General features: G+C 42.7%; 1 protein-coding gene across 1 annotated transcript in view; it reads left to right on the top strand.

Moving 5' to 3' along the window:
• SPTBN5 (spectrin beta, non-erythrocytic 5) overlaps positions 1-15,524 on the top strand; it is a 1,776,766-nt gene that overhangs the window by 1,520,029 nt on the left and 241,213 nt on the right. Inside the window, exons 58-59 of the mRNA XM_085627084.1 lie at positions 237-431; positions 12,402-12,557. Of these exons, the coding sequence (XP_085483210.1) occupies positions 237-431; positions 12,402-12,557 (351 nt within the window). The remainder of the gene's footprint in view (positions 1-236; positions 432-12,401; positions 12,558-15,524) is intronic.

The following is a 15,524-nucleotide window of genomic DNA, read 5'->3' as shown; positions in this document are numbered from 1 at the left end:
GTAACTTGTTTCTTATAGATGTTTTTTATTTCAGTTTACAATTTTGGTTATTTGATTTGACGTTCATCCGTTGTAGATGGCAGTTTCTCACATTCTGCATCTTAGTTTCTTGGTTCAGTCTGATGTTGCATACTCCAGTATTTAGCATTTAGTGACCCTTTTGTTCAATTCAGTTTTTATTAAGCTAACTGCTGTTTTATCCTCTACATTTCATCACTAATGGATGGGGAGTTTAGGTGCAAGAAAAGAAGTTTCAAGACTTTATGAAGGAGATTGAAAGTCTAGGGCAATCCAAGATGATTGGAATCCAGGAGTTGGTATCCAGCCTTTCAAGCAATTCTCATGGCAGGCTTGCTGAGATCCATCACAGAACAAATGAGCTGAATGCTATATGGGAACATTTGTGCAAAACCATCAACCACAGATGCGAGGTAAAATGTAGCGCATTGTCTTGGGCGGTGCATGTTTGGTGAGCAAGTTTGATATTGGTTTTATTCACAAGCTTCTTTTGCATGCATTGCTTTATAAACACATATATCTCATCCAATACACCTCAGTGGGGGCCACAGATGTACCATATACTCTTACTCTACATTTACCATACTAGCTATTTTTAGAAAGCATCATCATGTATTTTCTACAAAGCAAACATAGTTATTTTGCTGATAAATACAGACATTTGTTGATTTCTAAATATCAAAAATACAGATAGTTTTATTCCCCAGGGTAATTAATAGGTCCGGAACTAGAAGGTCATTGGTGTCTAATGTAAATGGTGGCATGCCACACCAAGGCCCCAGGACTATCTTGATAGGGTTGAGTACAATATGTTGTTGGAAGATCTAATTAATTATCTTATTTCGTCCCAAAAAGTCATTCTGTAGCGGCTGCTACTGGACGGGGTTAGTGCGTCAGTGGATAGGGGTGTTGGAGCTGAAGAATCGGAATGGGGAGTGAATGGAATAAAAGCACTTACCTGAAACTGCCGGCCACCGCATCTCCTCGGTCCTCTTCATCTTCCTTCTTCTTGTTCCGGCGGCAGCAGGAAGCAGCTGGAGAAACAGGCTCCCCTGAGCAAATTACAACGCTGCAATGCAGCGTTGTGATTGGTCTGAGCGCCATGGTTTGGTGCTCAGCCAGGGAATGGGAGCCTGGACATGTTCTTCACCCAGGATATAATGCAGCCTGGGTGGAGAACATGCAAAATACGCATGACTGGCCAGCCCTAGAGGGCAGAACCACTCCTCCCCATGCTCTGGCGAGGCCCACCCTGCCACTGACTTCAATAAAAAAATTAAATGGTAACTTTACGTTATCATTTTGTTTTTCCTTATGAGCAGTGGGGCGACGCTCCTCTGCCTTAGCGGACAAGCCACTACTGAAGGAATTTGCAATGTGTTTGTAAGTGCCTGCATCTTCTAGGAAATTCCAACGTTTGTCTGCGTTGCTAAGTCCTAACTTAGAGTATGCATGGATTCCAAAAAAATAGATGTATTTGCATTGTGAAATGATGGGTGGAATTCTGTACTTGGTAATTGTTAGACTTGGCATCTTTTGGCGTGTTTCCCCAGAGTTTTTGCTTTCTGACCTCCCGGTTTTGTCTGTTTTAGCTGGCTTAGTTTCTCTGCACACTTTCTCACTGCTGATCAGTGTTAAAGTGCAAGCGCTGCAGTTGTAAATTGTGTTATGGATTGGTGTTTCCATGATTGGCATATTTGATTTACGTGTCAGCCCCTAATAAAGTGCACTGAGTGTGCCAGGACCTGTAAATCAAATGCTGTTAGTGGGCTGCAGCACTGGATTGTGCCACCCACACAAAGTGTAAGTGTAACTTTGGCCTGTCATTGCAGAGCCTGTGTGGAGTCTGGGACTGCCATGTCGACTTGGCAAGTTTACCCACTTGCCAGGCTCTAACCTTTCCTTTTCTTACATGTCAGTCACTCCTAAGGTAGGCCCAAGGAACCCCTGTGGGCAGGGTTCAGTGTATGTGAAAGGTAGGACATGCCCTGGTGTGTGTGGCCTATCCTGATAGTGAATTACTGCCAATTTCGTTTTTCACTATTGCAAGGCTACCTGTTCCCATAGGACAAAATGGGGAGTTTGTTTATAACATGGTTTTGGATGAGATGGATTAGAGACCCCCATTTCTAACAGTAATACAATTCTATACAATGGCCCATGTTTTACCAGAGGGAGTTTTTTCTCCCAGGTTTCTGCAGATGGATTCCCAATTTCTTTGAATGTGTAGGTTTACTTGTAGTTGTTTTGAAGATAATATTTTCTCTAGTCTTGAAGCTTGATGGTCTTGTAAGTGAAGTTGTTTAAGTCATTTGATTAGGTCTGGTATTTGTGGGTTTTGAAAGTTTTGAATTTTATTCAGGGCCACTTTAAGTTTGAAGAAATCATAAAAGGTGGTGTTCGCGAGATTGTGTCATAATGGTAGAATGGCGAAGGAGATGGGGTCTTCTTTATTAATTAGATCTTTAGCATAGTGTATGCCTTATGTAATCCACCCTTGCTAGAATGGCAAATTACCATCAATGTGAGGGTTGTCCTATAGGGAAACAAAAGCAGAATTGCCTAATTTGATCATGCTTAGTTTATCTAAATATTTAATATCTACTATAAAGTCTTTAAAATATTGTAAGAATGTTTAACTTGAAGGTGTTTCATGGTTAGGATACCTATTGGAGTAGTGCATTTTAGAAGATCTCTATGTGCACCCATCATGGTGGTGGAGATATGAGGTCATCCTGTACCCAGTATAGTGTTTGTTTTATTCAAGAAAGCAAGTTGGTATTTAAAGAAATTTGGAGAGCTGATTCCACCATATTCCTTATTTGTTTTGAGTTTATTCATAGCTATTCTCGGTTTCTTGTTTCAAATGAACTTTGAAATCATTTTGCCGATTGATTCACAGAAAATCAGAGATAGGGGAAGAGGGAACATATCAGTGACTAAGTTGATAGTGGGGCTATCCTCATTTTGGCACAGTCTAATCTGCCCTACCAGGTTATATATTTAGAAGGCCAAGTGTCAATCAAGTTATGAATTTTATTTAAAGTTTCTTTTTCAATATTGTCTTTGGTGGTGTGGGGGAGATTTTTGGAATTGTAAGCCTATGTATTTAATGTTGATTGGTTGCCATTTCAGTTGTGTGTTTCGAATGATATCCTGGTTGCATTGATTATTTAAGGGGAAAACCTGGGTTTTGTCCATGTTTAGCATGTATCTGACACCTATGACTACAATATGATTATGTTTAGAATGGCCTAGATCGTCTCTTTTGCCCCGTCCCTCTGATATCAAGACATCATTAGCATAGTTCTCAACCTTCTGGATACTAGAACCAAATGGTATACCTTTCATAGTTGTATTTTGACGGATGTTTATTGGTAGGGGCTCAATCGTCACGAATGAGAGTAGTGGTGATGAGAAGCAACCTTGACGTGTAGCCTAGAAGAGCTGGAATTTGTCAGAGAGGGTGCCATCAATTCTGACCCGCGTGTCAGGTTAGCATATAACGCAAAGACCATCATTTCAAACACTGGATCGAGATTAAATTCTCTTATCACAGCTCTGAGGGAAGTCCAAGAGATTTTATTGAATGCATTCTCTTCATTTAATTGTTTTAGATAACAGGGGCTGCCCAAAAACATCCTGAAACCAGTGGCATTTAATCACAAGAAAAGGAAATCGGTCCCTTGTGGTATGCTCAATTAAAACATACATGTAGAAGCTTTTCTGTACAAAATTCTTCAGACCACAAATGACATGAAAGTATAGAAGTATCAACAAAGGAACAAGAATACCATCAGTAGACTTTGCGTATTATTATATTTAGAAAGAAAAGCGTGCTTGGTGGTTCACTGTTTATAGGTGAGTAAACCAATAGTGCAGTGGTGTGTGTAATACTTTCAAACAATGGAACAATAATACTTGTTAGACTCATCTCTGCCACCACCGTAGTTAAATTAGGAACAAAGTTATGTCAGCCAACTTGGTACAACACTTCTGTGAAATGAATCACTCTGAAAGTGGCACACACTGGCAGGTGATTGAGGTTGTTGAAAATGCACCCCTATTTTCTTGTGAACATTGGACTTGTCTTGGTCTATGTCCTTTTCATGTATCTTTGATATTACTCCAGTATTGGAACTTTCATAGATTCCCATAGCTTGTATCATTCCCCGTCGTTGGAATGCGAGTCTTGGTAAACAAAATAACATAGCAGTAGGTACAAAAGAGAAAGAAAAAGGCCTAGGCCTCATTCCCTTTTGTAGCATATCCACCTCTTTTTGTAAAAGAGACGAAAATAAAGCAACAGCCAATCAGATTAGTCTCACCCCACAGAACCCTCCTGGGAGAACCTCAGAGCCTCAGATTTTCTACCTCACGTTGTGCTTAGGGAGTCTCCAACTGCTTTTTTCAACATTTTTTCTTCAGAATTGTTTGGTGTTTCATTCAGAAATGTCTGACAAGGAGAAGAAAGCCCTTTTCAAGCCTTGTTCCACCTGTGACAAGAAGAGGCTGTATGTGGAGGACAGGCATAAGGACTGCATTTATTGCCTGTACCCGGATCATAAGGCAGCGGACTGCAAGATCTGCCGCACCTTCTCTACGAAGACCCTCCGGGACCGTGAGGGTCGCCTTCTCACTTGGCTCCAGAAGGTAAAGTCGAGGAAGGGAACACTGTCAAGTGACAGTGAGGACTCATCATCTGGCACCTCATCTCAAAGGTCAGTGAAAAGGGGTAGGGCTTCCCCTTCACCATCCTCTGAACGTCCTGCTAAGGCCTCAAAAAAGATCCCCCGTGAGTCTGAGAGCCGGAGTCCGAGTAAATCTCCTCACCATGGTGCAAAGGAGAGGGAAGGACAATCTGCAGCTGCAGCAGTGGTGGAGTCTGCTAAAACTTTTAAAAAGCCCTCTTCTCTATCTTCCGAGAAGTCAGAGAAAGATTTCAGATCGTCGACGATGCTGCAGAAGACTCCGTCGACGAAGACTTAAAAATCTCAGGTGAAAAAATTTACACCGTCGACGGGCTCGTCGACGATACCTTCTAGTCACATTTCGACTAATGTGTCGACGGGAGCGTCGATGACGGTTACGGCGACGACGAGTGTCGACAAGAGTGTCTACGACGGTGGCGGCGACGACGATGTCGTCCACGAGAGCAATGGCGACGATGACGACGGCAGGAGTGTCGACGGTCTCGTCGACGGCAGGGTCGACGACGCCCATCTCTTTGTCGACAATTCAACCGTCGACGGTGCATCTTCCGTCGACGACCTCGTCGACGATGGTTTCTCTTTCAACCCCATCATCAACGGTACCATCGACGACATCTTCGTCGACGGAGAGGATTACAATATCCTTAAAGAGAATAACACCTGATATGATGTCACCAAGGAGGGTTACCCCCTTGCCTCCCGCACTGTTGCTCGAGGAAGAAGAGGACTCTGACGGGGATGATCAGGATTCTTGTGGCTATGCCCATAGTCCCTCACAATTGTTGTTAAAATGTCAGAACACTGATTCTAAGGGCAAATACACTCATGGGTACTCATACCAACAATCCTATTGTCGTCAGGAAAGTGCAGGCCAGGAGATGGTTTCAGTCCCTTCTTCCCTCCTGGCAGATCTCCAGGGCATGTTGCAGGATTATAGGAAGAGGTTTTCTCAAGCTCCTCCTCCTCCATCTTCAACTTTCTCTGCAGTGCATGCTGTGCCTACACCATCGGCTTCTGAAGTGTTTTCTCCAGGAGAACCATCCCAGATGGTTTCACAGCCGCAGGTATCCAGCCCAGGTTTACCTCCAGTGGTCCAGGATGTTCAGGATGATTCCTCGGACGAGGATCAGGACGATAGCAACAGTGTGTTGAGTGGGAGGATTATGTGATCCGGATCCAGCTTCACCTACTCTGGATCCAGTGGATTCTCCCCCGGCATTGGGGGATTTCACAATCTGATGGAAAGAGCCTCATAGTAGATTCAAACTTCCTATGCCTTCAGTTCAAATGAAATGCTTCATTTATGATTTTAAGGAGCCATACAGGAAAGTGGTCCGTTCCTTCCCATTGTCTGCCATGTCTGGGACGAGGGTTTGAAGGCAATGAAGAACCCGGCTACTGGTATTCCTGTTTTGCCACGCCTAGAGAAGAAGTACAAGGCGCCTGAGGATTGTCCAGCATCCTTGATAGGTCAACCGAAGCCGGATTTGGTAATATCCCAGGTGGCGCAATGAAAGTCACGCAATCCTTCTGTACCACTGACAACTCCTGCCGATAAAGAAGGCAGGCGCCTTGATAATGCGGGGAAAAGGATTTCCTCTATTGCGAGTCTTTTGGTACGGGCAGCGAATGCGTTGGCGATCCTTGGTAGGTACGATCGCCAAATGTGGTGCGACCTCTCACCATATTTGGACCAGCTCCCACAGGAGTCCAAGGCGGAGGCCAAGAAGATTCTACAGGAGGGAGAGGCTACATCGGCGGAAGTGATCGACTGCGCCATGGATATCGCCACAACAGCTTTCCATCAGTCAGCCACGAGTGGGAACTAATGAAACCAAATAAGGGGGTGTTATTTTTCTGTCAGGTCTCTACTGAGCGCTCTGTAGATCACGTTAGTGTATAAGCCTGAATAAATCTGCAAGGGTGCCACAGGAGAGGGAAAATTTACCCCTAAAACCCTCCAATGGTGGACCAAAAGAGAGATGCTGAGAATCAGGAAGGGGAACAGATTACCACCAACCCGCGATCCCATAAACGAAAAACCCGTAGAGGTCAAAGGGCAGGGAGACAAAGAGGACTACCGCACCAAATTGAGGTCAGGACAGACCAAAAAACAATAACGAATTCAACAGATGATATTGGTGTAATGAACCTTTCTTCTTTACCACTAAATGAAGATATGGTGGAACTGTTAAAGAAAGGATTAAGTTTCAACCCCACTATTGAGGGTGATGTTTGTAATACTAAGGTAGATTTGTACAAATTCATTAGAAATCTGAAATTAAAAAGATTTTTTGAATTGAACCCTGTACCTAATAAAGATACTGTACATATACCCACAGAGTCTCCGAATGTAAATTTCAGCATACAAGATGCATTGAATACACAATTACTTTTATCACTAGCAGACACAGAAGAAACCCCTCAACGTATGGAAATACTCTTACAGGAGTTAGATGTACAAACCGATTACTCACTTACTAGTGGGCTCCGATCCAAATCTAAGTGGACACCTACACTGACAGCTGATAACTCGATCGATACGTTTCATAAACTAGTTCTGACCGACCTCAATAAGTTTGAAGATAAGATGAACCAAAAAAAGAAAATGAGATACTCAGACAACTTGTCTAAAGGTGAACGGGTAGCTTTGAAGGAACTTGCAACTAACAGAGATGTGATAATCAGAGAGGCGGACAAAGGAGGCAACGTAGTGGTGATGAATAAGTGTGACTACAATGCAGAATTACTAACACAGCTTAGTGATACAACGTGTTATGAACGACTACATCTTAACCCGATAGGTCCCCTAACGGTACTGGTCAATAAGCACCTCACGAATTGGTACAATGACAGTCTGCTTACCTTAGAAGAAATGACATACCTCAAGGTTTTCAGACCTAATTACCCATGCATCTACACACTTCCTAAGGTACACAAACATCTTGCCTTTCCTCCGGGCAGACCCATAGTGGCAGGTATTGGGGGTCCTACGGAGAGACTTGCGGAATACGTGGATATATTCCTGTCCCCACTAGTCAAGAATTTACCATCGTACATTAGGGACACGAAACACATTGTGAATATACTATCAGATCTTAGATGGGAGGAAGGTATGATCCTAGTCACGATGGATGTTGTGTCGCTTTATACAAGCATTGAACTTGATTTGGGTATCAATACCCTAGAAACCTTTCTTTTTAGAAGAGCGGCGTCTCAATGGAAACATACGGAGATGCTGGTTGATATGATGCGTATCATCCTGAACAATAATGTCTTCCTATTTAATTCCCAATGGTTTAGACAAAAGAAGGGAGTCGCCATGGGCTCTAAATTTTCTCCTAGCTTTGCTAATTTGTTTATGGGTAAGTTGGAAGAAGACTGGATATGGGGACCTGGAGGAGGCAGGTTTCAGGATCACATACTCTATTGGGGGCGCTACATTGATGATTGCCTGATGATTTGGACGGGTACCCCAGAGGTCTTGGCGGAATTTTTCACATACCTGAACTCAAATAACCTTTACATGCAGTTCACACAGGTCTCAAGTGACACATGTATCACCTTTCTGGACATTGAGATTTTTATCAAAGATAATAATCTACATTCCAGACTATATAGGAAAGACACCGCGTGTAATGCAATCCTACACGCTAGCAGTGCACATCCACCACATCAGATTAATGCTATTCCGTTTGGGGAATTTACCAGGGCCAGATGCAATTGTAGCATTGACACAGATTTTGCTTCCTACCTACATGATATCGGTGCCAGATTTACACAAAGAGGGTATCACAAATCAACCATACAAAGAGCAGAAAGCAGAATTAAGCACATAGACCAAATCAATACTATCCTAGACAAAGAGGTGAAAAGCACTGACACAGTGGTTAGATTGATTACCAACTATGATACGTACAGCAGGGCTCTTTTTAAGAGCATGAAGAAACACTGGTATATTCTGACTAGCGATTCCTCTCTTACCAAATCTGTCCGTAATAAACCACAGATCACTTACCGCAGGGGCCAAACACTTCGAACCCGTCTCAGTCCTAGCTACACTTGTAATGTAACCAAAAACACATGGTTGACTGCAAGATCGATTGGCTTCTTCAAATGCGGGTGTTGTGGTACATGTAGGTGGGCAGAAGACAAGAAGAAAGGTTTCGAAGGCCCCAACAAGACATATGACATAAGAGTGAACAAAAACTGCAATAGTAAATTTGTTGTTTATGTACTGGAATGTACATGTGGGGGTAAATATGTGGGCAGTACTATTAGGAGCCTGAAAGAAAGAATTGGGGAACACATTAGGGCTCTGAAACACAAGGACTCGAGATACCCCATGGCATTGCATGTTTGGGAATGTCCCACACAAGATGCAAGTAAGAAGTTTAAGTTCTACGGAATAGATATCTGCAAACAAAACCCCAGAGGGGGCAATAGGAAGCTTAATTTGAGGAGGCTAGAAGCTTTTTGGATTATGCGCTTACGTACTCATGACCTAGGTTTTAACAGCGATAGTGAGATGCACTATTTCCTAGGAAGCTGAAATACTAAATGAATACATTATGGGAATTCATTCCAGCACACCTCCCAAGGGAATTCACTCCAGCATGTCTCACAAGGGATTTTGATTTTCTTACAATTAACGAAAGAACGCCATAAATGAATATCTAGGTTTGTTTCCCAATTGCATGCATATAGGATTTATTTCCCGTGTATCGTACTATTATCTCATAGGGAATTAGAATGACCACCACATGAACTGCGGACATTCTCATCATGACTGTATATAATATGTTTATTTACAGGTGTGTTTACCTTCACATACAATTCGTGATTCTGTTTTCGTTTTGTCAATTTCACATGTGTCTCTCTTACACTATTAGTAAATGACTCTTAGGCTTTGAATTTTTCTATTAGAAATATGGGGAACTCCAGTGGATATCATTTTCACCCCTTTTGTCATAGTCAACAGTAATGACATGAAATATCGTTGCCTGTATCTGTTCCGCCTTTAAGATTCACAATTATCTGGAATGTTGGCGTTTTGTCAATATATATTTTATATAACACCTAGTTTGGACTTTTCCTGTATGTGTTAGAGCTTCTTGACTGTTATGTTTAAAAAATGTCCATTGCGAGTAATTTCTATTTATCTTTCAAATTTATGCCACTTGACAAAAACCGGGATGCGTGGCACGTAACGTTACGCATGCGCACTATCACCATACACGATCTAAGTGGGTTGACAGACGCACACGTTCTAGTTTTCTGACTGACGTACACGTTCTAGTGTTTTTACGGACGCACACGTTATAAGGAACTTTCGGGTATGCGCACGCTGCAAACACTGAAAGTAATCTACGCGAGTTGATGGAGGCTCAAGACTTTGGGATGTACTCGTCCTAGGTAAGGGGGAGCCTCTACTTATTTGGACTTCATTTGGATAGGTTTAATTAAGATTGCGTAGTTCACAACAGAAGGGTTTTATATTTACTATATGCACCTTACAGAGTGAAGCGGTTTTTATTGGCAACACTTGAATGGCCATCTATTTTGTTGGAGGACGTAGACGATTCACATTTTCCCTTAAGACCCACCGGGTCGGAATTATCACCAGTTTCAAGGTAAGCCTCATTTGGTTTTACCGACTAGTAGTTATTGATTAGCGTCTCACACTTGATAAGATTAGAACATGTTCAGCTTGATGTTCCCTTACGGTTACTGATTTTCTTCCTGACCAATAGGTCTGATATACCTGCTACACATATAGAAGGTAGGGGTTTGAACAAACCGTTCGCATGTTTTCTTATAGATGTGGGGCATTATAAATACCCCTTAATCACATGACGCGAATAGACACAGTTTTACTTGTTAACATACAATGGAGTCACAATAGATGGTTCACTTATCGTGACATGTGTTTGCAGTTGGTCACATCGGCTTTTAATATTCTTTTAGAACTCTGCAACTCTATGCATATCGAATATCACATCATTTCTCGGTGTTTTGTCAGGTTTGGCAGACATGAATCCTAATTATGGTTTTCACTGATTGGGTCTCTTGATTTCCAGTCATAAGGGAATTCTTCTTCTTATATGATATTTGTGCATATTCACTGAATTTGATTTCGATTCCTTATTCTGGATCTCTTAACAGGATGCAATCACTTTTTAACAGGTGCCTTTTCCCACCTAACACAAATGAATTTCTACGAATTGACATGTCTTTAATGTAATTTAATGAATTTGTTTGTGATACGTACTTTATGTATGTTTTTTCACCAGCCCTGAAGAAGTCTGGGGTTATGCCCTTTGACGAAACACGTGTTGGCTGGTTGGATCTCCTAATCCTACATAAACAGCGAAACTGAATATAATCCTGTTTCCTGTGGTCCATTGTTTTGACAACTGCTTTGCTCAATGAATGTTTATTGATATATTATGCTAATACGCATTTTACACCCATAAAACGTGTGCACAGCTTGCATTTTGTACGAGTGGGAACTAAGTCGGTCTTAAGTTTGTCTTAAGTTTGTCTTAAGTCTGTCTTAAGTCTGTCTTAAGTCTGTCTTAAGTTTGTCTTAAGACAAACTTAAGACAAAATCCTAACTTCTGTGAATACCAAAAGTAGTAAGTTTAGGATTTTGTCTTAAGTTAGTTCTGTGAATCGGGCCCATATTGTTTAGCCAGTTACTTGTGCAAAGTTAGTATTGACCTATTTTGTGATATCCACGCTTGTATGATGCATTTATAATGTTCAATATCATTCTTTAAGCAACGTGTTAAGCTCTAAATAAGGCATGTGAAAGAAATGTTTATATCAAGTTATTTTATTCTCAAAAAAGCGTCTAATGGTTTCTTAATTGTTTATGTAGGATAAAAGGAGCACGTTTGACCATGGCAATATTGTACATAGTGCACATATTTTTAGTATGTTATACCATGTTCTGCATCAAAGATTAACTGTACACCTTTCTTTATATTAAGATATCTCAAAATATATTCTTTTTAATCATGAGAAAACGTATCGTGATGTAAATGATTTGTAGTAGCACATGAGCAATTGAAAGGTGATGAATGGAATGCCTGCAAATAGTCTGACCACTGCCAATCACTAGGTACTATTCCAACCCCTAATGTTTCACCATTTGTGGTACTGTAGACAAAGGCCTACCTTGTGCAAATCACTACTGACCCTAGTCCCTAGTCCTCATTAGAACAGTCCATCCCAAACTGCCTAGCAAGACTTTCTCCTGAAGTAGCCATGAGCAACTCCAGACCAGTTTCAGTCTTATTAGGCCTCGTCAGTGAGGTATAGGTTACTCTGCATTAGAGCACATTTGGGTGATCAACATTGGTCAAGGAGTGGTGAAAACAATGACTAATAATTTTAAACCCTCAATTCCTGCCTTTCTCTACAAGAAGATTGCTACCATGTTAAAAAACAACATAAAACATAATTTACTCACTGTGATAGGCTTTCCATGCACCTTATCCCTCTTTCTGTTAGCAGAGGCCTGTTTGTGCAAAATATTAGAAATGTCTGTGGTGCTTATGTGTTTTTTATAGTGTTTGTGTCCTCAGAAAAGCTTTTTAAATGTATCATGCTTTACGTAGAGATCAGAATAAGCTTCAAATTCAACCTTAAATCTGTTTCTCTCAGAACCTGGAAGCGGCTCACAATGTTCACCAATTTGACCATGATGTGGATGAGTTGAGGAGCTGGATGCAAGAAAAGGAAGCTGTAGCAGACTCGGACGAATATGGATATGATCTCCCAGGTGTGCAGACACTCCTGAGCCAGCATGAGGGATTAGAGGTGAGGGCTCAAATCTATGTGAGAAGGTACATTAAATAGGTGGAATTGGCTTACATTGAGGTGATAAGTTTGAAAATTGTTATATTTTTCTTTTTATGTTCAAGGGTTGGCTGTTCTGTACTCTTTTTTTTTTTTAAACAAGAGGTCACTTCTTCAATACCCTATACTTCATCTTACTGCCTCACCCACATATTTTTGCTTTTCTATATCTTTGTGATTGTTCTCTTCTTGCTTCCACTTTTTAGTTTTTTTGCCATTTATTGCTCTGTACCTTGCAGCCTCTTCTGTACTATCCAGCAGGTATTTATTTGCATTTCTCATGCCACAATGCACCATTGTTGGGGTAGTAACACATTGTGAACTTTAAAAAAAAATATTTTTTTAGTTGCAATTTTTTATTGCCTCCATGTCCCTTATCCATTTACTACAGTATACTGAACAGCGAGGATGTAACGGGATACAGGAAACAATGGCTTCATTCTAGCTTGGAACTTATCAAGGTTCAGCTAATCACTTTCACGAACGCTAGTCAAATTCACCACATATATTTCTAAGGTGGACTTTGAGATTGTGAAGTGGCAACGGATATACGTGTCACTCTCCACCTTTGTCACTTTCAGGTGGTGAGGCTATCAGAAAAATTGCGGCGATTATTATGGCGGTAGTATGAGAAAACTTTTTAACTGCCCAAGGGATGCACTATATGGTCAAGAAACAGTTCGCCTTTCGCCTTGACAAAGTCTAAGGGGAGACGAAACATGTGTTGGCAGTTTTGTTTTGGGATGTATCATCAAAGAAAAATGAAAAGAATTACGTCTTTGAAGAAAATCCAGTGATGTGGACTCTGCTTTTCGAGTAGAATTTAAGAATTTGGACAATTTGCCATTGTCAATTAATCAGTGCATGATTATTGGTTTGTCACTTATCAAGCCACTAAATTATCCTATACATAATTTTGGACTGTCCTGGGTGTGCTGAATTTCTCCAGTGTGAGAAGTTGGCCTGATGTATGATGTCACTAGTTCTAGTGTACACCTTATATCAGTCCAAATACCCTTATGGTGATTGGTTGTAAAGTCAACCTTATAGACCAGCTATCCTAGTGGTAGCATGGACAAGAGCAGTCTTAGGCTAAACTCTGAATGGCATGTGAAGCCAGCTGTGATACCATATATAATCCCTTGAATACCAAATGAAAGGACACCACAACAGATATATATATAAAATAAAGTGTATTTATTCTAGTCAAACCCTCAGCACTCTTTATGAGATTAGAGGTAAGTACAACACAGTCTTATTTAAGCATACCTTAAGTCACACAGGTAAGTAATACAGTTAGGCCCTAGGGGCCACGCAAACCATATACTAAGTAAGTGGTATAAGGACCACTGTCACGGAAATAGGATAGGCCTAGGCCTAGGGAATCGCTGGGGCTACACTATACTACCAAAGGTTAGGAAGTGGGAGGCCCACGGGATTCAGGTGCAGAGTGGAAACACTCACGCGTAATGCGTAAAAGTCAATAGCAATAGTACAGTTTAGAAATCGATAGATTTAGGACACTTCCGGAGTAGCTAGGAAGTCGAGACTGGAAAACTAGACACTAGGATAGTCACTATCCTGATGAGCACCGGAGTACCCAAGTTACCTAGCCCACAGGCTGCGGGTGCATAGGGGTGAAGTTGCGTCGGGTTTCGTCGTCGACTCCTATGCATGCCTGAAGAAAGATGCTGACAGGCAGTCAGTGAAGAGTGTCCGGTGGATCCCAAGGCTGGGATCAAGAAGAGAGGAGACCTGCAAGCAGAAGGGACAGAGTCAAGGTCACTAGCCAGTGACCACGTGGAACCAGGAAGGAACCAGGCGATGTCGTGAAGATTGCAGATGAAGGTGAAGCTTGTCGCTGCAGCCAGGAGGACCAGGAAGCGTCGAGGACGACCAGGACCAGGAGGCGAGCTGTCCCACGAAGGCTCTTGCTGTCGGCGGCGTCGAAGTTGGACTAGGACTCACCAAGCCTTGGCAAGCGGAACCCACGCAGAACGGAGGACTTGCTTCTGGTGCAGACCAGGAAGGTCTGGGGTGCTTCTCTTTTTCAAAGGAGCAGGAGCCAGTCTGGAGGAGCCAAACCAGCGATGAAGATTTCAGGGTGCGTCGTCACAAAGGCCACTAGCCAGCGGGCAAGCAACCGGACAGACGCGGCAAGCAGGAAAATGCTGAAGGGCCCCACGCAGAACTCGTGGAGTGTGGGGGGCTGATCTTCGGTGCAGATGGTGCTTGGGGGTGGGGCTTCTCAATCCCCGGTGCACAACTTCGAGGGTGCCTCAGAAGCTGCGCTTGAAGATACTAGCCACTTTTCCCAGGTAGCCGGTCCCACGTCGCTCGTCGCCTCCACGGATCTCAGCTCTGCTGTGGATGTGGATCAGGGTCGGAGAAGTCTGGAAGTCAAGGCTCTGGTCGGGCTCTGCAGTCGGTTCCTCGTAGAACTTGGGCAAAGCAAAGGGTAGTCTCTTGATGGTGCCTGTTTGCACAGGGTAGCCACTCCTTGGCCACAAGGGAGATTCTTCAGTCTTCTTCTTTCGTCGAATGTCGAAGGTCCAGAGTTTCTGTTCAAGTTGCAGGTTCAGGATAATCTAAAGTCTTGAGGCCCAACTCCCACTCTTATACTAATCTGGGGGGCTGGGATACCTGCTAGGTCACGCCTTATGGGTGGGACCTGGGAGGGGGTGGTTACACCCACTTCCCTTTGTCCAGTTTCGCGCCAGAGCGGGGGCTGGAGTGCCCCAGCGCCGGTTTGAACTGGACTATGCAAGGAACACCTTGTGTGCCCCAGGCATGTCTCATTCCTTTCAGCCCACCCTGCCCCAATACACTAGAGGCTGTCTGGGGAGGTGCTAGCACCTCCCCAAGCAGGAAACCTATTGTCCAGGCCTCCCTGGCTGGGATCACTCCCAGCTGCAGGAGGCCAGAGAT

The sequence above is a fragment of the Triturus cristatus genome, chromosome 9 (assembly GCF_964204655.1).
Source record: "Triturus cristatus chromosome 9, aTriCri1.1, whole genome shotgun sequence".
Classification (NCBI taxonomy): domain Eukaryota; kingdom Metazoa; phylum Chordata; class Amphibia; order Caudata; family Salamandridae; genus Triturus; species Triturus cristatus.
Note: the sequence above shows the minus strand (reverse complement) of the source record. Positions and strands in the feature narration are given on the sequence as shown.